The sequence below is a fragment of the Anomaloglossus baeobatrachus genome, chromosome 2 (genome assembly GCF_048569485.1).
Source record: "Anomaloglossus baeobatrachus isolate aAnoBae1 chromosome 2, aAnoBae1.hap1, whole genome shotgun sequence".
Taxonomy (NCBI): Eukaryota; Metazoa; Chordata; class Amphibia; order Anura; family Aromobatidae; genus Anomaloglossus; species Anomaloglossus baeobatrachus.
In genome coordinates this window covers 276805558-276833357 of record NC_134354.1, presented here as the reverse complement: position 1 = coordinate 276833357, position 27800 = coordinate 276805558, and the positions used below count along the sequence as shown (strand labels likewise).

General features: G+C 46.8%; 1 protein-coding gene across 2 annotated transcripts in view; it reads right to left on the bottom strand.

Annotated features, from left to right (window-relative positions):
• The window catches only part of SYT2 (synaptotagmin 2), a 223495-nt gene that overhangs the window by 21734 nt on the left and 173961 nt on the right, over positions 1-27800 (bottom strand). For both annotated transcript variants that reach the window (XM_075335816.1, XM_075335817.1), the window contains exons 5-8: positions 21181-21303; positions 16013-16180; positions 9364-9531; positions 8600-8717 (exon numbers count right to left, since the gene is read on the bottom strand). In XM_075335816.1, the coding sequence (XP_075191931.1) occupies positions 8600-8717; positions 9364-9531; positions 16013-16180; positions 21181-21303 (577 nt within the window). The remainder of the gene's footprint in view (positions 1-8599; positions 8718-9363; positions 9532-16012; positions 16181-21180; positions 21304-27800) is intronic.

The following is a 27800-nucleotide window of genomic DNA, read 5'->3' as shown; positions in this document are numbered from 1 at the left end:
TGGTGCGGTCTTGTATCAAAAGAACGGTGCAGGTAGAAAAAGGGCGTGTTTCTTCTTTGCTAAAACCTTTTCACCGGCAGAGAGAAACTATACCATTGGGGATAGGGAACTGCTCGCCCTGAGATTAGCCTTGGAGGAGTGGCGTCACTTGCTGGAAGGAGCGAAACATCCTTTCCAGGTCTATACAGACCATAAGAATCTGACGTACTTACAAACCGCTCAGCGTCTGAATCCTCGCCAAGCCCGCTGGTCCTTGTTTTTCTCCCGCTTTCACTTCTCCATCAACTATCTGTCTGGGAGTAAGAATAACAAGGCAGACGCCCTGTCTCGCTCTATGGTTTCTACCCAGGAAGAGATTGACGAACCTCGTCTTATCCTTCCCTCCAGGGTTTTTCATACGCTTTCCCCTGTAACGTTAGACCAAATCCCACCGGGCAAGACCTTTGTTCCGCCTAATCGACAGAATGATATACTGTCGTGGGCCCACACCTCAAAGGTGGGTGGGCATTTTGGTATTAGGCGGACACGAGAGTTACTGGAGAGGTGGTATTGGTGGCCACACTTAGCCAGCCACGTCAAGAGATATGTCGGTTCCTGCTACTCGTGTGCTCGCAACCGTCCATTACGGCAGAGACCGGCTGGGCCCTTGCATCCTTTACCAGTGCCAGATAGACCATGGGAGGTGGTAGGCATGGACTTTGTGGGTGATCTTCCGTGTTCACAGGGACATAGATTTGTGTGGATCATTACGGACCATTTCTCCCGGATGGTTCATCTCGTACCGTTATCGAGAATCCCATCTTCCAGGGTACTAGCCAAACTATTCCTCAAGCATGTCTTTAGGCTTCACGGGATGCCAGATCGTATCATTTGTGATAGAGGCCCGCAATTTGCTTCCCGTTTCTGGCGAGATCTTTGTAGCCTTCTGCAAATTGAGTTAAATTTCTCTTCAGCATACCATCCGGAGACCAATGGTTTGGTTGAGCGTACCAATCAATCCATGATTATATACCTTCGACACTTTGTTGCTGAGAACCACGATAACTGGTCCTCCCTCCTACCCTGGGCAGAATTTGCCCTTAACAATTCGCTGGCTGAGGCCACTGGGCAGACACTGTTCGTACTCAATAATGGGCAACACCCTAGGGTACCGGTACCGTTTCCCGCTGCTGCACCTCCTCCTCTTGTGGCCGACTGGGCAACTAATGCCAGAGAGGTTTGGGATCGGACTCAAGAGTCGATCCAAGCAGCTAAGGACCGTATGAAGACGGTGTCCGATCTGTTTCGTCGCCCGGCTCCTGTCTTTTCTCCGGGGGACTTTGTGTGGCTCTCTGCAAAACACGTGAGACTTAGAGTGAGCTCTGTCAAATTTGCTCCTCGCTTCCTGGGTCCTTATGAGGTTCTTCGACAGGTAAATCCTGTAGTCTACCAATTGAAGTTACCCGTCCATCTTAGGATCCATGACAAATTCCATGTCTCACTGCTAAAGCCGGCTATTTTACCTCACACTCGTGAAGTGCACTTTCCTGCCTCTGATTCCTCTCGCTCTATCTGTGAGGTACGAGCCATAGCTGGTTCTAAGATGGTTAGAGGGCGCAGGTTCTTCTTGATAGATTGGGAGGGCTACGGCCCGGAACATCGCTCTTGGGAGCCTGAGGAGGCTGTCCATGCTCCCGACTTAGTTGCCGATTACCTGCGTCGCCGGGAGGGGGGCCCCTGAGGGGGAGGTACTGTTGCCGCTAGGGTAACGTTCCTTATACTGCGTCTGGCAGTTGTTCGTATCCTCGCACACTAGGGGAGCGAACAGAGGTAGGAGCTTTGTGCGGCTTATGCTGCTGTCCATCTCTTTTGCACCACTAGAAGAGCGGACCTAGGCAGGTGCCATATCTAGTGGTTCGTGTCCTCGCACACTAGTGGAGCGAACGCAGGTAGGAGCTTTGTGCGGCTTACGCTGCTGTTCGTCTCTTTTGCACCACTAGAAGAGCGGACCTAGGCAGGTGCCAAATCTAGTGGTTCGTGTCCTCGCACACTAGTGGAGCGAACGCAGGTAGGAGCTTTGTGCGGCTTACGCTGCTGTCCGTTTCCTGGCACCACTAGAGGAACGGACCTAGGTAGGTGCCATTTCACACTCACTGACTTTGTCTCTGTGATTATTAACAGAGACCATTCCACACACCCTCCAAGTAAGGGAGGAATTGCCTTATTTACTAATTATATTCCTCTGTGAGTTTAACAGAGGTATTGCACTCTGCCATAGTCTGCAGCAGAGTCTTTGCACGGTGGACCCTGACTGTCTGTTACTCCTTTAGGTTTTATTATCAGACAGCCCCCCGTAACAGTATGTTTGTTTAGCAGAACTTCTCATTGCTCTGACTACAATATCACTGTCAATGTACAATCTCTATATACCATGCTGTCACGCTCCCCGGGTCCTCGGCTCCCCTCCCCGGGTCCTCAGCTCCGCTCCCCGGCTCACCTGCCACGCTCCCCTCGTCCCAGCCTCCGGGGCCCGTCCTCCATAGGTCCTCTGGTCGCCGATCCCGGCGTCCGACATCTTCCCAGGCCCTGGCCGGCTCTCCTGCGTCCTCCTCGCAGCCTCCTTCCCTGGCTTCTGGCACCCGGGCCGCGCGCATGCGCATTAGGGCACGCGCGCGGTCACTGACCCTTTCTTAAAGGGCCAGCGTCCAGTAACAGGAAATGAGGTTAGTCAGGTTCAGGGTATAAAGGGGGTTCTTGTCCAAGGGGGCGGGGCCTGATCTTCGTGTTCCCTGAGCTAGGAGTCAGGTCTCCTGGTGTTTATGTGCCTGTACTCACCTATCTCTCTTTGTAGAGCCGTACCTGCCTCGCCATCCAGTCTGCCGTATCCCGAACCCCGCACGCTGTCCGTCTGCCATCCGACAGCACATGCCATCTCGGATCCCTGCGGTGACCCGTCATCTTGCTCCAGAGGTTCCGGACTCCGCCTGATATCATCTCGGCCTCCGAACCTGAGCTACGTCACCAAGACTACCTTCTGTGACTCCGTGGTCCCAGGGACTCCTCCGCTGTCTTCACTTGCACGGACTATCCTGCTGCCCTTCAGTGCTTCAGCTGCCGGACTCCCTACCTCCATCTTAGAGTTCGGTCCAGTGGATCCACCTCCTGGGTCTGCCCGACCGCCCGGCCGTGACAGTAAGATCAGGCCATGGATCCCGCTGCTGCACTAATGGCCCTGCAAGAGGAACTCCAACGCCAGCGTGAAGTCCAGACCCGCATGCTGCAATTCATGACCTCCGTGGACACCCGCCTGTACACATTACAAGCATCAATGACGCCTGCGGCACCCAGGTCCCCCGCCAGGCAAGCCATGGCTCCCGTACCAGTGGCAGCCTCTTCAGATGCTTCCCGACTCCGTTTGGCGTCACCTCCTCGGTATGCTGGAGATCCCAAGACCTGCAGGGGCTTCATAAACCAATGTTCCCTTCACTTCACGCAGCTGCCACATCTGTTCGCCTCCGACCAAGCCAAGGTCGCCTTTATAATGTCCCACCTAGAGGGCGAGGCGCTGGCGTGGATGAACCCCTTGTGGGAGAAGGAGGACCCCATGACCAAGGATCTTCAACAGTTCCTACAGGCCTTCCGCAGTACCTTTGACGAGCCAGGACGCGCCTCTGCCTCTGCTTCATCACTCCTCCGCCTACGTCAAGGGACACTGACGGTGGGTCAATACGCCATCCGTTTCCGCACTTTGGCTTCAGAACTCGGGTGGAATAATGAGGCCCTAACAGCCGCCTTCTGGGAAGGACTCTCGAGTCGCATCAAGGATGAGTTGGCGGGTCGGGACGTGCCCTCCACCCTAGATGCACTGATCGCCCTAGCAACTCGTGTGGACATACGTTTTCAGGAGCGCTCCAAAGAGCTATCTCGGGAGAGACGCCCGGTACGGCATTCTCCTCCTCCGCAGAAGTCCTCCGTTCCTCAGTCATCAACAGCTGGGATTCCCGTCCACGAGCCCATGCAGATCGACCGAGTGCGGCAGTCTGAACGACGTCGAGCAGAGCGGCTCGCCCAGGGCCTCTGCTTTTACTGTGGTGAGGACACCCACCTGCTACGCTCCTGTCCAGAGAGGCCGGGAAACTCCAAAGCCTAGGGTTGGTAGGAGAGGCCACCCTAGGTGCTGGGACCCTCTCTGACCCAGTTACATGGACAGTGCAAGTGACCACGGGAGAGACGCGGTTCACGGCTGATGCCTACCTCGATTCCGGGGCAGCAGGCAATTTCATCCAGCAGGCCACGGTGGACAAGTACCGGGTGCCTGTCATGCCACTCGACAAACCCCTAGTGATTGCCTCGGTGGATGGGAGGCCTCTCTCTGATACCATCTCCTTGATCACCAGGCCTGTCGAACTACGCATCGGTGCTCTTCACACCGAGAACATCGCTCTCTACGTTCTCCCACACATGTCCCACCAGATCCTGTTGGGACTCCCATGGTTGCGGACACATGAACCATCGGTTAGCTGGGGTACTGGCGAAGTCACCCGTTGGGGCTCTTCGTGTCATGAGAGGTGCCTAAAGTCCATACCACCCCTCCGACGACCTCCGGTTCCTGAGACCCTAACGGGGCTGCCTTCGGCCTATTGGTCCTTTGCCGATGTCTTTGACAAAAAGGAATCCGAGGTACTGCCGCCACATCGTCCATACGATTGTGCCATTGACCTGCTTCCAGGGACAACCCCACCTAGAGGACGGATATATCCTTTATCTCCAGCCGAAACCAGGGCCATGTCAGATTACATCTCAGAGAGCCTAGCAAGAGGGTTCATTCGGAGATCCTCCTCTCCTGCTGGAGCAGGTTTCTTCTTTGTCAAGAAGAAAGAGGGAGACTTACGCCCATGCATAGACTACCGGGGTCTCAATCAAATCACCGTGAAAAACAAATACCCCCTGCCGCTCATTCCCGAATTATTTGACCGGCTTAGAGGAGCTCGTGTGTTCACCAAGCTGGATCTTCGGGGTGCTTACAATCTGGTACGCATCCGCTCTGGTGACGAATGGAAAACCGCGTTTAATACGCGCGATGGACATTATGAGTACTGCGTGATGCCCTTCGGTCTGTGTAACGCTCCTGCCGTCTTCCAAGAACTGGTGAACGACGTGTTTCGGGACCTTCTCTACATCTGTGTGGTTGTTTATCTAGATGACATCCTTGTCTTCTCTCCGGACCTCCAAACCCACAGAGAAAACGTACAGCTGGTCTTACAAAGACTGAGAGAGAATCGCCTGTACGCAAAGTATGAGAAGTGTGTCTTTGAGCAGTCTTCCCTCCCCTTTCTGGGGTACATCATCTCTGATACTGGACTGCAGATGGACCCCAAGAAGGTCTCCGCCATCATCAACTGGCCTCCGCCTTCTGGACTGAAGGCAATCCAACGCTTCCTGGGATTCGCCAACTACTACCGCCAGTTTATCCCGCACTTCTCTGCCTTGACCGCTCCTCTCTCCGCTTTGACCAAAAAGGAGGCTAATCCTAAGGACTGGTCACCTGCGGCAGACGCCGCATTTTGTTCTTTGAAGCGAGCATTCGCCTCCGCCCCTGTACTCCACCGACCGGAGTTAAACCGCCAGTTCACCTTGGAGGTGGATGCCTCCTCCTCAGGAGCCGGAGCAGTGCTCATGCAAAAATCCTCCTCCGGGAAGATGGTGACCTGCGGTTTCTTCTCTAAGAGCTTCTCAGCACCCGAACGTAATTACACCATCGGTGACCGAGAACTACTGGCGGTCAAACTGGCTCTGGAGGAGTGGCGCTACCTCCTGGAAGGAGCAGTGTACCCCGTGATTATCTACACGGACCACAAAAACCTGGAATACCTGCGGTCCGCTCAGCGACTGAACCCACGGCAAGCCAGGTGGTCCTTATTCTTTGCCAGGTTTGACTTCCAGCTCCACTTCCGACCAGCGGACAAGAATGTACGCGCTGATGCCTTGTCTAGGTCTCTCATGCCCATGGAACAGGAGGAAGAGACTATCCAGCCTATCATCTCTCCTAGCAAGATTGTTCCGGTGGCTCCTGTCACTCTGGCCCAGATACCACCGGGGAAGACCTATGTCTCGGAGACTGACAGGCTAACGGTCTTACACTGGGGTCATACCTCAAAAACAGCCGGCCATGCAGGCCAGAAGAGAACATGGGGTGCGATTGTACGCCATTACTGGTGGCCATCTCTTCGCACGGACGTCGCCGCCTTTGTCTCTGCCTGCTCCTCTTGTGCCAGAAACAAGACGCCCAAACACCTCCCACATGGCCGCCTTCTGCCTCTGCCGATACCTTCGATTCCGTGGCAACACATAGCAATGGACTTTATTACGGACTTGCCATTGTCATCCGGGCACACAGTCATATGGGTCGTGGTGGACCGGTTCTCAAAAATGGCCCATTTCGTTCCTATGGCTGGACTGCCCTCTGCTCAGGAACTCGCGGACGCTTTTATACAACACATCTTCCGCTTGCATGGCTTTCCATTACACATCGTATCAGACAGAGGAACTCAGTTCACCTCCCGCTTCTGGAGGGCTCTCTGTAACCATCTGGGAGTGACTCTGGACTTTTCATCTGCATACCATCCTCAGTCTAATGGCCAAGTAGAGAGGGTCAATCAAATCTTGACCTCATTTCTACGTCACTATGTTAACGCCCATCACGACGACTGGTCCGCTCTTCTACCTTGGGCTGAATTCTCCCACAACCACCACATCAGTGAGTCGTCCTCCAGCTCTCCCTTCCATGTTGTTTACGGACTTCAGCCTTCCATCCCATTGCCTGTATCCCCCTCTTCGGATGTCCCTGCTGCAGATACAGTAGCCCGTGACTTTGCCACCATTTGGGACTCTGTCAAGGTGTCTCTAGGACGTGCTTCCCTGCGGATGAAGCGACACGCAGACAAGAAACGCCTGGATCCTCCGTGTTTCTCTCCTGGAGACCTCGTCTGGCTTTCTTCCCAGTACGTCCGCCTGAAGATACCTTCATACAAGCTGGGTCCTCGCTACATTGGGCCGTTTAAAGTCCTCACCAGGATCAATGAGGTCTCCTACAAGCTGCAGCTCCCGGCCACGATGAGGATACCCAACTCGTTCCACGTCTCCCTGCTCAAGCCGGTGGTCCTTGGTCCCTTCTCCGCTGCTGCCAGTCCAGCTCCTCCACCTATTGCCGATGATGACATCTATGCGGTAAGGGATATCGTGGCCATGAAGACCGTACGAGGTCGGCAGTTCTTCCTGGTGGACTGGGCAGGGTATGGTCCTGAGGATAGGTCCTGGGAGCCCAGGGAGAACGTAGGCACTCCTCTTATCCGTGCCTTCATGTCCCGGTTGCGGGGAGGGGGGCGTGGGGGGGGGGGGTACTGTCACGCTCCCCGGGTCCTCGGCTCCCCTCCCCGGGTCCTCAGCTCCGCTCCCCGGCTCACCTGCCACGCTCCCCTCGTCCCAGCCTCCGGGGCCCGTCCTCCATAGGTCCTCTGGTCGCCGATCCCGGCGTCCGACATCTTCCCAGGCCCTGGCCGGCTCTCCTGCGTCCTCCTCGCAGCCTCCTTCCCTGGCTTCTGGCACCCGGGCCGCGCGCATGCGCATTAGGGCACGCGCGCGGTCACTGACCCTTTCTTAAAGGGCCAGCGTCCAGTAACAGGAAATGAGGTTAGTCAGGTTCAGGGTATAAAGGGGGTTCTTGTCCAAGGGGGCGGGGCCTGATCTTCGTGTTCCCTGAGCTAGGAGTCAGGTCTCCTGGTGTTTATGTGCCTGTACTCACCTATCTCTCTTTGTAGAGCCGTACCTGCCTCGCCATCCAGTCTGCCGTATCCCGAACCCCGCACGCTGTCCGTCTGCCATCCGACAGCACATGCCATCTCGGATCCCTGCGGTGACCCGTCATCTTGCTCCAGAGGTTCCGGACTCCGCCTGATATCATCTCGGCCTCCGAACCTGAGCTACGTCACCAAGACTACCTTCTGTGACTCCGTGGTCCCAGGGACTCCTCCGCTGTCTTCACTTGCACGGACTATCCTGCTGCCCTTCAGTGCTTCAGCTGCCGGACTCCCTACCTCCATCTTAGAGTTCGGTCCAGTGGATCCACCTCCTGGGTCTGCCCGACCGCCCGGCCATGACACATGCCTGGTGTGGGAGGAGACAGATCTCTTAGCCCTGCCAGGTGGCTAAATGGAAAAATTCTGACTGAATCAGAATGGATGCACCGAGTAATCTAAGGGATACATAGCTGGATTCAGGATTTGTTGCCATGATGCCTGCATCATGATGCTCTCAGATGAGGTAGGAAAAACCTGCTGACAGATTCCCTTTAAAGTAAGAGCTCCAAGTCAGAGGTTGCACTATTGAGTTTAATAACAGCATGCTCACAGTCTGATTTTCTATCAGATGCAGTGCCACTTATTTATAACCTAGTGTATATAGTATAAATGACAGTTGTATTACTGATTGCACATTATAAATATTATTTCTACTTATGTAAAAGCCATTATAAGAGAAACCTAGAGTGATATTGAGGATTCATGACATATATTTATCAATGTGAAAAATATACAGAAAAAATGGAGTAAGAAAATAGTCTCACCTGACAATCCCCCAACATCCATCTTTTTTAGATTTTTGGCTTCTAGAATGCAGACAGTCAGTTTTCCAGCAGTTGGAACATATCGTAGGGAAATACAGATATCTCCAAGTTTCTCAGGCTGGAGGTAAACAGGTAGATGCAAATTATTTGGGGGTAAACATCTGGCTTCTACATTTGCTTGAAATTGTAACTCAATCCATTACTCATAAGTGGTCTTTTTCAGGTATCCAAAATAGAATCACTTTCTATGCAGTACTATCATTACAGAATTTACTGCTAAAACATACCACAGGGTCAGTATTGGATGCTCTTCTTTTTAGTATGCCCCTTGTAATATTCTTGCCTTTCATGTGTCATATGGCATTTTCATTTTGGTGTTGTCAACATTAATGCTTTTTTGTGTAACACGTTTTTAAAAATGCAATACACCATTTAATGTATTAAAAATCTTTTACACTTTTGTCGCGGGGATAGAATGAAAGTTCCAATGAAGCAAGTTTGTTTTAGATTATTTTTGTTGTGCTGAATAAAAAATAAGGGTGCTACCTTCTAATGTGAAAAAAGTGCACAAAAGTGCAACTATCACTGTAACTATGAGGCATTGGTACCTCATTTAATTTCCAATCTTCTTAAGTTTTGCAGCTAACTTCTGCAGGATCACTGAATCTGAAGGCATTATGGGAACTAGTGCGGGGGATAAAAAGTTTGTTGCTACCAACACTGTGCTATTCTATTATAGGTATTCACTCATTAATGTAACGCACCTCCTCCTTTTCAGCGCTCTGCAAGTCTCGCCACTCTTCAATTGGCTGTCCAAGGTCTACAGTATTCATTGCAACCTTCACCTCTCCAATGATGTCATGTTTAGAAAATCGATCAAAGTCATATATGGACATACATAGCGTCTTTCCACCAAGCTCTTGATATGGAATCTAAGGTATAATAAAGTACAAGTTAAATGTAAAAACTTCATATTAAACCTTTTCCATAATAAACATATAAATAAAATACAAAAATGGGAGTCCTACGTTTCAAAAATCACTGGTTTGTGATATTTTAATGGCATATGCACTTTCTTCTCATGTTTGTCCTCTAAAGAAAACTCCAATTTCCTCTAGTTTCCTCCCACATTCCAAAACACATGTGCACAACACAGAGGATTATGTTGGTGCTCTAAAACCATCGTAAAATAAATTAAAATGGGGGGGGGATGTGCATTATTAAATGTTCAAGCAGAAGCTACTCCAAGTGGAGAAGATGTGGTTAGAAATATTTTTTTCTATGTTGACAAGGCTGCCTACCATTCTACATACTACAAGTACAAGTCACCTAGGTTTTGTCTGCGGGCTGCTATTTTTAGACTGGGAGGAGCCAAATAACCATGGGCCTTCCCAACCTCATAATACCAGCCCTCAACTGTCTGCTTTACCTTGACTGTTTATCAAAAATAAGGTGGAGCCCACATCGCTTTTTTATGAATTATTTAAATAATCAAAACAAACGGTGTGGCATCTCCTCTAATTTTGATAACTAGCCAAGGTAAAGCTGACAGCTGAGGGTTGCAGCTCACAGTTGTTTGTTTTATCTGCACTGGTTATTAAAAGTAGGCGGGACCTCATGTCATTTTAAAAAAAAAAAAAAAAAAAAAAAAAAACCACTGCCTATCCATATTTGTTTGCAGATAAATTGTCCCCATTTTGCTTCCTTTTGCAGCCCCCTAGTCCTTACTTCAACTATTTTACAGTCATTTTACAGCAAAGATGTTTGAGTACCGATTGACTTTTATAAGGTTTAGGGTCCAGGATCAAGTTCGGGTCAAGACCGGGTCCCGAATTAAACTTTTAATTAAAGTCCGGCTGAACCCGGTGAACCCATACTTCCATGGGTCCGCTCATCCCTACTTTTTGACCATGCTCTTTGCTTGCCATAGATGGATGACTCAGAGGTTGTTATCATGATCACGGTTTGCTATGGTAATGATCATGCCCCCATGATCATGTTGCGGGGTCCCGATAGGGTGGGAAAAGGAGTGCACTCCCCCTCTCAGCCTTCTAAATGAGGTGATCATTATTGATTGCATCATTTAGGGGGTTAACAGCCAGTGGCAGCGTGGGGACCGTCCTTGATTGTGACAGCTGGAGCTCAGATATAAATTACTACGAGCCCCTGGCGTCGATCGTGCAGGCACAGCCCCTGTGCCCACATAATTGCTATAACGTACATTTACAACAATTTGTGGGGACTCCTTCCCGATCATGACGTAAGTGTGCGTCAAATGTCATGAACGGGTTAATAATTTATCTTTTTCTCAGTGGCTTTGGCCACATTCTGTAGGTTTGTATGTTCCTTAAAACATACAAACCTACAAAAACATATAAAAGAAATAATAAAAAAATAAAATAAACACTTATGGCATGTAGTAAAAGTGATAAGACAGCATTGTTCTTTGGGTAAGGATGATTACCGTGATACCTGATTTTTATAGTTTTTTTATGATTTACTACGTTTCCACACTAAAAACAATATTTTACAAAAAAATAGTTTTTGCATCATCATATTTTTTTTTATAGTTTTGCAGAAGGTAAGTACTGTTTGAGGGTGTGGTTTTTTGCAGGATGAGTTGATGTTTTCATTAATGCCTTTTTTTACATGGAAGTTTTTTATTTCTTTTTACCATCTGTGTGTAACTTTTTAATTTATTTTTGTTCTTTTACATTTTAAACATTTTGTTGAACTTTTTTTTACATTTTTGCTTAGTCACATGGTGGAAATTGATTATTTTTTGCTTTGATCACTGATCTCATACACTACAGTACTTGTATACTTGTCAGTTTTTTATTGATACAGGCTGCTAGACAGTGATAGTGGCATGGTGTAACGGACCAGTATACCCTGAGTTCATTATTTGACTTAGATTGTGATAGCATCTATTGCAACCTGCAATTGTGGGGAGCTGCTAGGGTTAAAGAAGATGCCGACCCCTTTGCCGTTGAAAAACAGCTGCTAAGTCACTTTCGAGAAATGGCCATACTCCTAGTTACATGATCAAAACAAGTTGCCGAATTATTAGTGTACCTGGAATGAAACTAGATACGTTCATTATATCTCATCTCACCATAATTCCAAGAGTAAGATTGGTGTAAAGTGTCATCATGAGGCCTCTTCATGGTGTTGACCACTTGGTCTCCAGACGAACCTACAGCTATCATTGAATCTAAAAGAAAAGCTGGAATAATCCCTAAACACGATAGATTCCAGCTTAAATTGCCTTCTTGCTCTGCACCATGATAGTTTATGCCCATGATTATGGTGTGGAATGGTATATTCTGTGGTAGCTGGACCTCTGTAATCTTCATCCAGGTACACTGACAGTTTGGTATTACATTGATTTGTTCTAAAATAAGTGGAACTGTGGCACCCTTGAGGCTTCAGTCGCCACAGAGTATTGCACCCAACATTGGGTGTAATGCTAAACCCAGTTCCTGAGGCGGTCAGTCAGATTGCCCTGTTCCCACTGGGGACTGGACTAGGGTAGAGTGATAAAGGGGTCGCCGATAGAGAGGCATTTATAGGATGCCCTCAACAGGGGCCCCAGTCCCACTAGCTTAGGACCTGGGAAGGGGGAGGTGCAGCCAGCAGGGGGAGTCAGGAGCTAACACAACAGTTAGAAAGTTCTCCAGCAGGAGAGCAAGGGAGCAATCGCATTTACAGGTGCTCCAGTGGGAAGGAGGAGACGTTCACAATGGTTGCCAAGGGGAGAGTGATCTCTGCTCCCCACGGAACCGATGCCACACACGGCGGAAGGACCCTAGGGAAGATCATACTTCACATTGGTTTTCCAGAATCTGCTTGGATCGGGAATCTTTCAAGCTTCCCTGACCACACAGCACCCAGCACAGCACAGTGCCATATAGGATCCGGGGCCTCGCTTCAATACGGACCCCACATCGGAACTGCGGCACCTGCATATAGGGACAAGAGTTAATCTCGTGAAACCCAGGGTCCCCTCATAGCTTCAAGCCAGGGGATCCACAGACAGGCGTTACAAGGAGGGAACCGACTGAACACCAAACCGGACTGATCTCTAAAGGGATTCGGGTTCGACAGAGGCCATCATATCAAATGACGTGTATTACCTGGGTGAGCGGCATCGCACAAAAGTGAGTAAACAACCTGGAACTGCAGCTATACACTCTGACTCTTTATTACCCGTACTGCCGCTCCCCACTGCCATTGCTACTCCCCTCATCATCCTCCCCGGGGCCCGCTCTACCTATGGAGAGTGATACCACTCATAGCTGCTACTACCATCTGTCCTGGAGGACAGCAACAGCAGCGGCGGCCCCTTCCCTGGCCACATACCACAAGTGGCGTCACTACAAACACCTCACCACAACCCCCCTCATCCCTTCCCCAGCCATCTTCTGTATGCCTCGGGGCAATGGAGCCGTTCTAGGCCGCCCGTCACAATGACAGTCGACGGCCCCGCGACGAGTAGGTTAAATGCACCTGCCCCGTGGGGGCACTACAGAACAGCCACTAAAGTGTCTAAAATGTCCCAGGAAACATGACATCAGGCCATATGTTGGTCATGCTACTGTGAGCAGCCTTTGTGGCCTAAATGTTCTACCAATACCTTCAGTGTCTCTGGACTTGTCTCCCAGTGGTAATATCTAGATCATTGCTGGTTGGCAATTGCAATGGGAGCTGTCAACAGTGGATCTTGATTAAATATACATCAATGATTTTTATTCTAATTTGGCTAATATTTACCTTTCTAAAACCACAGTTTTTTAGTATAAAAATTGAAAAGTTTGGTTTACACTAACTAATAACACTGGTATACGTGATTTTGGTGCCAACCATGTCTCAACAGTTTTATATTAAATTTATGGTGCTGATTAAGAAAATGACTTAATGTAGAAACAGAGACCCTGATTCCATCCATGTTTCACTTTTGGGGCTGTTTGCTGTAGTTTTGATAAAGTCAATATTTTATTAGAAGACCATTATCACTAGAGGACTAGGAAAGCTACTGCCATCTTGTTCTCTTTATTTTATTTGCTCTGTTTAACCTCAACTACAACAGCTTTCTGCCTATATACAGTGTACACAGAGATTTAATAATAAATACAATACACAGCCCAGTAAGTGATATACATCGCTGGAGTCAATATCTCTGTCTCCTGCTCTTAGATGGGTTAGTAAAAACCTGGTGACGGATTTCTTTAAAGGATGGCATTTGGAACTATCAGCTTGTAGAGTCAGTTGTGTGGGTACCCATAAACCTTTAGACTAATATTGCTTGTTTATATAGCACCATTAATTTCACAGAGCTTTACAGACATCATCATTACTGTCGCCATTAGGGCTCACAACAAGCTAAATTACCTATGAGCATGTCTTTGGAGGAAGCCCACACAAGCACAGGGGGAGCATACATCCTTTTGGATGTTTTCCTTCGTGGGATTTGAACTCTGGACTTCAACACTGTAAAACAACAGTGTTAATCACTAAGCCACCAGGCTGTACCTTATGATTGCTGTTTATTCACTGATAGGTCATCAATATTGATCAGTTGAGGTCTGACATTAATCACTATCACCAATCAGCTGATATGTGCTCTGGCTTCAGCCGCATATAAGAACTATATGGAATCAAACAACGCAGCTTCATATATTGCTTAACCCCGTCAGACACTGCAGTTTAATCTCTCATTCACTTGAATATTTTAGAGGAGAGGCCTTAATGGATAAATACTGGTTTTCCCAGCATGTGCTCAATCTGATTGAGGTCTGGGAAATTTGAAGGCCAAGTCAATGCCATTACCTTTTACTTGTCATATACATAAAATCCTTCTTGAACAATTTTAACAGTGTTGCAGGGTACATTATCCTGCCGAACAAGATCACTGCCGTTATCAAACCCCATTGTCATGTATAAGTGTGATTGGTTGTCATAATTTTTTAAGTGAATGCGAAATATCATTCTACATGAATGCTAGAGCAAAATGGTTCTCCACACCATTTCCTAGAATAGCATGCTGCCAATTCCTGACAGTGCAACTTTTCTAAGTAAGCAAAGCACATGAACCTGTCTATCAGACCATTCCACCTTCTTACAAGTGTAACACCCGAGTCCCTGCACTACCCTGCCTCTTCCTAGCACAGACACTGACTCACTGACCGCCGTGGCCGGACTACGTCCTCCCCTGCTCTCCCACTCCCTGCCGTCCATGTTCTTCTCTGGCTGCTCCTTATGGGGACTGTGCATGCCACACAGGTACTCTGGGAATGCCGTTAGGGTGCGCGAGTGCACCTACCCTGCTCTGAAAGGCCCAATGCACCATTTCCCAAAAGTGCCTCTCAGCCTATGGCATCCTCGACTAAGGGACAAGTCTTTAGTTAGGCAGTATTTCCAATGTGCTGGCTAGATGTCTGGTCCCGTGCTCCTTTCCCATTACCTATACATGTGACCGCCCTTCCATACCTGTCTGACCCTGTCGAGTCCAGCATACCTCTCTAACACAGCTGTCCTATCTGACTCAGCCATTCCAGCTGCAACCATCTGCACTAGAGACTATACCTGCTTGCACCTGTGTCCATCCCGGCATTCCCATCCCTGGGGGTCAGCTGCCAAACACCTGGACACTGCTCTGAGAGTGGTATCTTCCATACACCTCAGTGGTCGCTTAGTTTAACCCCTCTTACATCAGGGGAAGCCCGGATTTCCCGTGGTCCAGTGACTCCACTCCTGCTACTGCTCACCCCAACACCGGAGAGTGTTACAACATGCATGATAATGTGACCTGTTTGCGCCTATGTGGACTAATAAACAGCAAGCTGCAGTCAACTTTGTGTTATAGCACCTTTCTCATTAACTAGTTATCTGCTACAGTAGCTCTTTTGTGGAACTGGGTTTGCAGTTCTAGTCTTTAATTCCCATCCACATCATTAAACCTTGAGCGGTCTTGTTTAACTAGCTATCCATCTTCTTCTGATGGGTTTTAACAACTACATACAAGAAACACTCAAGACCTGCTATTTTGGAGATACTGCTATCTAGTCACCTATTTGAATCTAGTCCCTGTCACAGTTGCCCTGTCTTACACCTACCAATTCTTCCTACTTCAAATCCATTAGCTTTAAGACTAAACCACTTACTGCCTAATATATCCCATTTATCTACAGGCATCATCTTAATGAGATCCCCACGTTATCAGTCAGTGCTTTTAATATTATTGCTGATTAGTTTCTGTCTGATTAGTACAATCATTCTAAAGTGCTCATATTCCGTTTTACCTATCTTGTCATTTTAACCATCATTTCTTTTTTCCTAACATCAATTTTACCCATGAATTTTACACACAGTTTGTTTTTAGTTCTTTAATGTAATAAAAAATGGTTATTTTACCTTAAAAGTGAAAGTCTCATTGAAAATTGGATTAAGTGTTTTGCGATGGACTTTAGTCTCATACTTCTTTTTCTTATCTGGTAAAAAAAAGATTTTTACGTAAGGATCCGACGTTCCTCCCATGTCCAATGCTGGTAGTTCTGTTGCCTGTATGACACCAACTTGCATCTGTTAAAAAAAAAATAAAAACCAAACAACAGTTAACACATTCCATGTACAAGTTACCTCTATTCTTTATGTTGTCTCAAAAGTATTTTCCGTGCCTTGCCTGCTAAAAATGTGCTACATGCAAAAACAGCATCCTGTTCTCTCTCTATAGGACCATGGTGGATGTCACCAAAGGATTAATGATGTAGCCACATTTTTTAAGTCTGCCATGTATCACTTTATGTGGAAATAGCTCGGAGAAACAACAAAATTAAGAGAAAATGTAGAAAAAGTGGCATTTTTCAAAATTGCAATTTTGCTCTTCTTGTATGACAGTCATACCCCACAAAACAGATGATAAGAATTGTTCACAATAATTTGATTTTAATAAAATTTATATTAATTTTTGATATGTGCAAAATAATTTTTCCAATACAGCAGATTAAATAAATATTGAATACGTCACCAATTTTCTAAGTAAATATATTTCTAAAAGTGTTACTGACATGAATTTCTCACCAGATGTCTGTAACAACCCATACAATCCACACAGGCAAAAAAAAAAAAAATAAAATCATTGATGTTCATAAATGTAGTATTGACACACGGAAAAAGTATTGAACATGGTTACTGAAATTCATTAACTACTTCGTACAAAAGCCTTAGTTGGTGATGACAACTTCAAGATGCCTCCTGTATGGAGAAATTAGTCACATGGATTGCTCAGGTGTGATTTTGGGCCATTCTTACAAAACAAACAAAATTCAAATTCTGAAGATTCCCTGGGCTCCTGCTATGAACTCTGAATTGAATTTGAAACAATTGTAACTGCTGATTCCAGGTCCTTCTGCAGCTCTCCACAAGCAGTTCTCGGTTTTTGGACAACTCTTCTGATAATTGTTTTTTCTACTCTATCTGAAATATTAAGGGAAGCATCTGGCTGCGGTTGGTTTATGGTAAAATGATCTTTACATCTCTGGATATTAGCCCCAACAGTGCTTACTGGGTCCTTCAGTAGTTTAGACACTCTTCTGTAACCAATGACAATGAATGAGCTCACTGATTTTACCCATCATGAGATGTTTCTTGTTTGGCAACTTTGTAATGAGACACCTTTTTATATGATATCAGTATAACCAGCTAATACTATTTTTCACGTAATGACAGAATTGCTTTCCAATTACTGACAACTTTCAGCTGGTGTTAGGACTTCCCATGGTTTTTTTTTGCAACTTTCTTTCTTCGTGTGCTCAATACTTTTTCCTGTGTCATTTCAAATATTATACATAGCTTTATTTATAGACATCTATGGTTTGATTTTTGTCTGTAAATTGCATGGATTGTTACTGATATCTGGTGAGAAATTCATGTCAATATCATCTTTAGAAATATATTTAAAATTGCTGAGATGTTTAATACTTAATGGTGCTTTACACTCTGCGACATCGCTAACGATATATTGTCGGGGTCACGTCGTTAGTGACACACATCTGGCGCCGTTAGCGACATCGCAGCATGTGACACCAAGGAGCGACGATCAACGATCGAAAAACGTCAGAAATTGGTGATCATTGACACGTTGCTCCTTTCCTTAATATCGTTACTGCTGCAGGTACGATGTTGTTCGTCGTTCCTGCAGCATCACACATCGCTACGTGTGACACCACAGGAACAACAAACATCTCTTTACCTGTGTCCACCGGAAAAGAAGGAAGGAAGAAGGTGGGCAGGATCTTCCGACCGCTCATCTCCTCCCCTCCGCTTCTATTGGACGGCTGCCGTGTGACATCGCTGTGACGCGGCACGAACCGCCCCCTTAGAAAGGAGGCGGAACGCCGGCCAGAGCGATGTCGCAGGGAAGGTAAGTCCGTGTGACGGGTGTAAGCGATGTTGTGCGCCACGGGCAGCGATTTGCCCGTCCTCACAACTGATGGGGGCGGGTACGCTCGCTAGTGATATCGATACCGATATCGCAGAGTGTAAAGTACCCTTTATTTCACCTGCTGTACAAAGAGAGTCAGACAGAGTGAGAAAGCGATAGGTAAATTAAGCTGTAGAGGCTATGTGCACACGTTGAGTATTTAGTGTGTTTTTTATGTCAGTATTTGTAAGCCAAAGCAGGAGTGGGTATAAAATACAGAAATGGTGACATGTTTCTATTATACTTTTCCTATGATTGCTCTGCTCCTGGATTTGGCTTACAAACACTAAAATAAAAAAAAACTCACCAAAACCTCAACATGTGAATGTGGCTTTAAATGGTTTTTGAACGATTTTGGAAACGTTTTTACAGACGCACTTTTTACTTTTTTTTTTTGCAGCCCTATGAAATAGACAGTGTCTAGTTTGGAGCGGAATCCATCAGAAGCTGCATGGAAGAAGTGATATGCCCATTCTTTTTTTTTCCCATGAGGTGTTTTTAAATCCTGAACTGGAAAAAAACACTCAAACCAATGAACATATGAACAACAAAGCAGATTTTCAATAGTAATAGGAAGAATGTTTCAAGCTTTTTTAAAAGTGTTTTTTTTAAAGTGTTTTCAAAAGCAGACCTGCTTCAAAACCTTCTCAAAAACTATGTATCTTTATTTTATCACTGTGTTGGTAGACATGATAAATACTTAATGCTTCATAAAATATATATACAGCAGATTGTATTAAGTTTTTAAAGCTACCATTGTATATATATTCTTCACATCTTTAAGGCATTAACATTTGTCAGCAGGTTTGTCGGCGAAACACATGAACAAAATTCATGACAGATGCTGTGTCAATTATTGGAAGAAAAATCACAGATAATTCAGAATACAGCATATGATTCTAGAATTATTGCCCTAAAAACACAGAAAAAGATACATTTGATGGCATAAACTCTTTAAGAAATCAGACTCCAATCTTTCGGCCAATTAAACAAAAAAATTTTGGTGATCTTGGACGTAATTATGAGATATGATTTGTAAGTTTATTAAACCTACTTAAAGAATTGAGAGAAAATCTATATTTTTGCATTTGAAAAATGAATTTCCACATAAGCTACTAGCTTTTCCCTACTTCTGAATGTACTCTTGGCTTTGGCTCAAAAATTTTTTTACTGTCGATTTCCAACAACAGAAGTACCGAAGTGATATCTACAGTGGTATTTATCTTTATGGATTCAAAAGAATAGAAAGTGCAGAAGAGCAGCATATATTACTCAATGTATTGTAAAGGGTGAAATTTACACTGATAACTGAGGCTTGAATGGCGCTGACAGGGCCATTAATAGTAATGATGAAGAAGGAGTCACAGTGTGCTCTGTTGTCCTTCATTTTCGGCCAGACACACCTACTGGAAGCAGGCACCAAGACGTAGTAGACTATTGTATGTCCTGTAGCTCACCTTTAATAGGCATATACAGCCGAAAATGATAAACAACAGAGCACTCTGTGACTTCATCTGTATCATTGTAGTCAATGACCCCATGGAATCACTGACCATAGGCCCCAATTGAACCACTGACCGTAAGAGCCGATGAAACTGTGACGCCCTGGACTAGCCAGGTAGTCACAGGTAGACCCACGCATTACACCTGTCCTCCAATAAGGTAACATCAGCCAACCAGTAAAACTTAGCCACCTCTCTCAGTGCCTAATGGACACACCAGGGGTGCGGAGCCAGACGGTTGGCCATGCACACCGAGAAGTTCAGAGGGCCTGAGGTAGGAAACACACAGTCAGATCAGGGAGTGAGTGGAGTGAAGGAGAGTGGAAGCAGGCTTGTGTAGCAGGTCTGCAGCAGTCTGACAGTCTGACAGGTGCCAGGGTCGGAGCCCTGGTACCTTGGCTAGAACGCAAACGGTGGCCTTAGCCTGCAGGAGCCGGGAAGACGGCTCGGTGGAACCGTGGTGGACCGGGACAGGGTAGTGGCCCCCCGGTACCGACCCGGGGAACCGACTCGGAAACCAGAGCACACAGGGGGGGTACTCAGACCCTGAAATGAGGTCGAGAATCCACTGGACTGAGTTAATTAACTGATTGCGGTCTGGACTATAGTTCCTTTCCCACCCAAGTCCCGACTGAAGACAACAGCCCAACGAGAGGGATAGAAAGCCACCGCACAGGCAGAGAGATCCCACGGGCCAGCGTCTGCGGGCAAAAGGGCTCTCCCGACATCCACAAAGCCGGGGAGCGGACTCCCGTCGCTGAAGCGCAGGCAGCCCAAATAGACAACACGGTGCAGGAGAAAGGCCAAGACCACCGAACTGAGTGGGGGACCAGACGCAGCCGGCTGCAGGCACCGACCACCATCAACTTATTTTACCAGAGACTTGTGTGTGTCAATAACAGTGAGTACAACAGTGCCATCCAGCCGCGCACCGCCCTGCACCGCCCAGCTATTCCCAATGGGCCCTGGGGCCACCATCCTTGCCCATGAAGGGGGTTAACATCTTGCTGCACTACCATCTCCCCCAGGTGCCCCGTAACTTCAGCGGTGGTGTCTACCTTCACCACATCCCGTGGGTGGCGTCATGAACTCAAGCACGGCTCCGGCCGTGCACCTACCTAACCCCCCACCAAAAGCGCCAGCACCCCCTTTGAGAGCGAAGTGACTCCGGGTCCGGAGGCACTCGAGCCACCCACCGAGCCCAGATTTGAGCGGCTCGGCTGCAGCCGAGCGCGGGGCGGTACAAAACCACTGATCATGTGGGAAAATATAATGTGAACCTTGCCTCAGGAGTTAACTGTCAGGAGTTGTCTTCAGCTCTTGCAAGTCTTGAGGTTGTGTATTAAAGGGTTGTCCTATTTTTCATTACTTTTCCAATTGTGTTGTCTGGGTGATTTTGTGGCACTTACTAATATATATATGTATTCAGATTCCAGTCTGTGAAGTGCTCCTGCCTGTCAGTGTAGCTTTCCTTACAGACCGCATAGTTTTTCTGTTCTCAAATTGTCCTTTTCAACATTCTTGCACGCTTGAATTGGGAGGGACGTTTTACCTTTGCTTTGGGCATTAAAAGAGTTATTTTACCTGGATGTTGTTACCTGGTTATTTTGAAAGTCATAGTCTAAGGAAAATTGTAGCTTTCCAAGCTTCTCTTCTTCTTTTTCCTCATCTTCCTTGTCTTCACCTTCTGTTAATCCAGTTTCTGCATCGTCGTCATCATCCTATAAAACCTACAGAAATAAAGAAGTGTGACTTATTTTGACTGGATATACATACATAGTTACATAAGTTGAAAGGTTCCTCCACCAATTACATGGACCTCATAAGTTGTGTTTACTGTAATTGGTTGCTGCCATTGACTCATGCATTTCACATCATTGCTCTTTAGCAAAATCAGCATTTTACTACAAATTTCCAATCAGAATGATATGGTTTGTTCCAAGTTTATCCCATATACATAGCAAGGAATAAACTCCTGATTGCTGGGAGTCAGACCAACAGAACCCTCACCAATCCTGAGAACAGGGCTGTGCCCATCCACCGCATTCATTCACTATGAGATAGCCACATAGTATGCTATGACAGCATTTATAAACTTGGTACATTAGTATTTGGCACTTAGGAAAACTCAGCAAAATAAGACTTTTATACGTGTACTCAGTTGTTTAATACTATACTATACTGTGAAGGGAATTACATGTTATGTGTACATATTACATGTTACATGTGTTATGTTTTTCTATTAACAGACCAATATTGTATCCTAAATGATGGAGCGGCAGCAAACAGTTTATGGTATCCATATAAATGAGGAAAGTGTTCATTGGCTGTTCCCGCTTGTATATATAGATATCCGAACAAAAAGCCTCATGGTTATAACCTTAAGGTCTCGTATAGGTCACACTAGGAAGGGTATACATTGACCCTCCAGTGTGGCCACGAGACAGCACACTCCAAATAGCATATAATAAACAAGAGCACAAGGAGTTTTAGTGCAAATATAGAAAATTTATTTCAATCTCAATAAATAACAGGAATAGAATAAAGGACGGATCAAGCGCAAGGTTAGGGAATTAAACACCTAGGTCCCGTACACCACAGGATATCAGCATTTATAAAGAATTAATATAGTGGGACTCAAATTTAAAAAGGCCAAACAGGGTCACAAAGCATTTTGTAAGCTTAGGCAAGACACAGGGGGTATTCTATATCTGACATGCACTTATATAATAAAGGCTATATATATAGTATAACATTTTATACAAGGAGTCAGTAATAATCACAGAAGCCTATATAAAAAAAAGTTCCCGCTTGTATATAAAGATGTCTGCAAAATTTGGGCACCCCCAAGTCAAATTACATGTTAAATAACAGCGCTGATAATTCCATGGCTATATCAGAATGTAATCTGCAAAAGTCTTGACCTCAGAAATTAAATTGACTTAGAATTTTTTCAAGCATGATATAGAGAATTTAGGCTCTCAGGCTGGAATCAAATCAGTGGTCTAAATTGGCATTTTGAATGTTGTTTGTTGGATCTAAATCCAAAAGTAGATCTAACAAGCAGGTCCTATATTAATAGAAAGGATCAAGTAGTTAAGAGATACATCCCCATGCATGATCCACTTGTAATAGAGAAAGATCTCCTGGATTCTCTTTGAAATGATCTTTATTTTTTACCTATGGCCCAACACAATCAGCAGTAGTGATGAGCACTACCATGCTCGGGTGCTCGGTACTCGTAACAAGCAATCCGATGCTCGGACGGGCTCAACTTGGGTATCTAGTATAATAGAAGTCAATGGGGAACTCAAGCATTTTTCAAAAAATTCTTCCAGAAAAATGCTTGTGTTCCACATTGACTTCCATTATAGTCGGGTACTTGAGTCAAGCCTGTCTGAAAGTCTAACTGCTCATTACGAGTACCAAGCATCCAAGCATGGTAGTGCTTGCTCATCACTAGTCATTACGAGTATAGAAAACCCAAGCATGGTAGTGCGCGCTCATCACTAGTCATTCCAAGTACCGAGCACCCAAGCATGGTAGTACTTGCTTATCACTAGTCATTACAAGTAGTGAGCACCCGAGCATGGTAGTGCTCGCTCATCACTAGTCATTACGAGTACAGAGCATCCGAGCACTGTAGTGGTCACTCATCACTAGTCGTTACAAGTACAGAGCAGCTGAGCATGGTAGTGCTCACTCATCACTAATCATTACGAGTACCAAGCACCTAAATATGGTAGTGATCGCTCATCACTAGTCATTATGAGTACCAAGCACCCACGCATGGTAGTGCTCGCTCATCACTTGTCGTTCCGAGTACCGAGTACACAAGCATGGTAAAGCTCACTCATCACTAGTCGTTGCGAGTACTTAGCACATTGTAGTGATCACTCATCACTAATCAATAGTAAAACTACAGTAAAAACTGCATGTGTCTTTCATCCTTCAAGATTGGCTGTTGCTGCCTCTGACCATGCAAGAAATAATCTACTTCAGGAGTTCCAGACACCAGTGAGCTCATTCTCCCTTTTCCCTTTCCTTCTTGACAGTTGAGGAAAGAATGCTACTTAAAAAATACAATTCAATTATTTTTTTTTACTATAATAGTTAAAATTGCATGGCCATGTTTTGTTTTGTTTTTACAGATGAAACATTTTTATTTTGCATGTGTCACCTGTAGACTGTATGGTCAAACTACATTGTAAGACCACATGCAGTTTTAATTGCTGCAGATAAAAATGTCTCATGGAAACAAACGTGCTTTTAAAGGGCGTCTGTCCCCCAAAATGCAAATTACCCAGTTATATAGAGGATTTAGTTCCTATAAAAATCATACTGCAATAAAGAATTCAAAATTTTAGTGGCTTTCAAAGTCTTTGTGTAGCGCCCAGGGATATGGGGTACTCGGTCCCGGGCAGTACTTGTAATTGGGAATGTCACTTTGGGTGGCCGTTGCCCGGTTCCGTGCCCTGGGCCCCTTTTGCAATGGGAGTATTTCCAGGGGAGATAATAGTTTTTGTCATGTGACGCCACCTGCGGGTTGCGGTTAAGGATGGGGAACCGCCGCTGCTAAATGTGGGTTCTCCCAGGGCTGGTGGTGATTGCAATGGTGTTAGGCCCTCCGCAGGTAGGGCCATGCCTGGGAGAGGTAACGGGGTAATAACGGAGACCAGTCTGTAGATTGTATTAAACAGTCCTTACTCACTGTGGACCCTCAGGTGCTGGTTCCGGTCCCAGTATTGTCAGTGCTAATTGGTGACCTGGGTGTTCTATCTCCGGCACTCTCAGTTTAGTTGAGACCCCGAAGCCTGGAACTTTGGGGGTCCTCCAGCTGTGATACCGTGGTCTGCCTGTTCTGCTGGCAGTGCGGACCCTGCGGGGAGGTAAGTGTCCGAACCCCGATCCTAGTTTACTGCTGATGCCCCCGGATCTGTAAGATCAGTGAGGCCTCTGGAGAGGCCTCACCATGAAGGTAGTTGCCAGGCCGTATAAAACTGATGCCTGACCTAGGGCCCTGTGCCCCACGCATACTCCGGTCCCAGTGGTATCTCCGGTACCCGTCCTGGCGACCTCTCTCCTGTGCCCCCGGGTAACCGTTGCAAGGACCCAGCTCAGGCATGTCCGCACACCTCTTCTGTGTGCTACTCGACTCACTACCAACTACCGACTGACTGACTGCTGACCCCTCCCACCAGGCTGGCTATACCCAGGGACTCGTTACCATGGCGACCATCCCCTTACGTGGTTAACCCTCTATGCCCAGTGTGGAGTGGAGAACTAGGATTTTGGTCATGTTTTGGTGGAATCGGCACTGGTACTCCAGGTCCCAGGGGGGTAGGTCCTGCATCCCCAAATGGATGCAGTTCCCTGTAGTGCCCTGAGGGTCTCAGGGGCGCTGCATTTGCATCAGCAACAGCTCAGTGCACTGGTAAGCCCCCTCAGTTTGCATCTGAGCACTTCACCTAAGGCTACATTCACACTTGCGTTGAACAACATCTGTCACAATGCGTTGTGTGACGCATGTGACGGATGCGTTGTAAATAGTGTCATATAAAGGCAACGGATTCCTGTGAAATAACGCATTGCATTAAGCCGAGAGAGAGCGAGAGCCCCCATCATCACCGCACACACCCAGGCACTACAGCCCCCATCATCATCACTGCACACACCCAGGCACTACAGCCCCCATCATCATCACTGCACACACCCCGGCACTACAGCCCCCATCACCTCTACCGCACACACCGGCACTACCGCCCCATCATCATCACTGCACAAACCCCGACACTACTGCACCCATCATCCCCGCACACAACCCAGCACTACCACACCCATCATCCACGCACACACTCCGTCACTACCGCCCTCATCATCCCCGCACACATGCAGGCACTACCGCACTCATCATCACCGCACACACCCCGGCACTACTGCACCCATCATCACCTCACACACCGGCACTACCGCTCCCATCATCCCCACACACACGCAGGCACTACCGCACCCATCATCACCGCACACACCCCGGCACTACTGCACTCATCATCACCGCACACACCGGCACTACCTCAGTGATGTCCCCACTGACAGCGTGACTCCCTTCAGTTTCTGTGTGGAGCTCACAGTGAGCGGCGGTGTTCTACGGCCGCTCCTGTCAGCTTCATGTAGCAGAGCTGAAAGCGTCGTGGGACCTCGTCGATTACGCCGGACCTGGAGGGGTATTTGGGGATTTTAATAAAGTGGTCAAAGAGGGTGGTTTTTTTGTCTTTTATTCCATATAAAGTATTTTTTCGGGTGTATGTGTTTATTTACTTTCACTTACAGGTTAATCATTGTAGGTATCTCGGGGAGACGCCTGCCATGATTAACCTAGGACTTAGTGGCAGCTATGGGCTGCCATTAACTCCTTATTACCCCGATTGCCATCGCACCAGGGCAATTCGGGATGAGTCGGGTAGAGTCCCGGGACTGTCGCATCTAATGGATGCGGCAATTCCGGGCGGCTGCTGACTGATATTTTTAGGCTGGGGAGCTCCCCGTAAAATTGGGCTCCCCATCCTGAGAATACCAGCCTTCAGCCGTGCGGCTTTATCTTGGCTGGTATCAAAATTGGGGGGGACCACACGCCGTTTTTTTCCCAATTACTTATTTATTTATTGTACTGCACGATATAGACCCGCCCACCGGCGGCTGTGATTGGTTGCAGTGAGACAGCTGTCACTCAGCGTGGGGGCGTGTCTGACTGAAACCAATCATAGGCTACAGTGGGCGGGGGAAGCAGTGAATACTAAATGGAATAATGGCCGGCATTTTCAAAAGCAGGAGAAGCCGCCAGACCAGTGTGACAGCCGTGCAGCGCTATGCCCGGGATTGGTGAGTATGAGAGAGGGGGGAGAGAGACCAGGAGTGATTTTAAATGATTTAGATCGTTCTGCTGGACATACTGAGCATGCTCAGTAGAACGTGACAGGATCCGTCAGCGGATTCTGCCGCTTAGTGCATTGCGGCGGAATCCGCCCCCATAGACAATCATTAGACACCTTGGCGGATTCTAACGGAATCCGTCAAGGTGCGATATTTTAACGACCCAAAAAACGCTACATGCAGCGTTCCCTCCACCCGACGCTGCTGCAAATTAACGACGCAGCGTCGTCCAGCGGATGCAATGCAGACACTTGCGTTACAGTGCGTTGTCAATACAAGTCTATGGAGAATAGCGCAGTACGGTAACGGACTGCACTAGTCTCCATAGCATCGGATTGCGCTGAACGCAAGTGTGAAAGTACCCTAATTCACAATGCTCACTTGCTCAGAGCCAAAAGTGCTTGAACACAAGCTGACACTATGTGTGTGCGCATATAAGAAAGTGAGAAAGCTGCCTACACCCCCTCAAAGATTTTATGGTTGTATTACACATAGCTATGGTTTAAATCTTGTTTTATCTGGTTGGTGTTCAGCAACAGTGGGTTAGCAGCAAACAGGGTTAACTATTGGGACCAGCCCAACATGGGAGGAGATACATGGGCACAAGGGAAGCAGTTTCCTGTTTGTTTGTTAGTTAGGGAGAAGTAATGGACACGGTCCTATTATCCTGTTGCTTGCAAACCTGCATAACATAATAATATTTTTGTAGAAAGAACACGTCTTTCATAGTATTGCTGTATGGCAAACATGCTAGAGACAGACATCACATTTACGAGTATAGAGAAACATAAAACATGCTACATAACGTTCATTTTGTTTTATGGAGTTCTTTTTGGTCAATGGAACTGAGATAAGCCAATATCTTATGCTAATGACTTGCAAGTAAGTGGTCATTACACTTCCTGGTCCCCTAGTTTTTCCCGGCCCACTGCCTGCCTCCTGCCTCTGACTGCCAAGGCACTGAAACATGAGTGGTCTGTCAATCAGAGAAAGTGGGCAGGGAACAGGGAGACAGGCAGGACAGTTGTTGCACTTACAACTCAGTAGTATATACTTTACTCTATGGATTTCTCTAAAACAACAAATCTGATTTCTACAAACAAGGAAAGGATTTACTCAGCATTAAAGTGCCATTAATTTGGGGTATAAAATCCTGATGACAGCTTCTCTTTAACTAAGGAAGCCCCATTCTCCGTCATGGCTAATGTCACTGGATAACACTTTTTCTACTCATTTTTAAATATACATGCTATGGTAAATTATGAAATAGTCCATGAATGGATAGCTC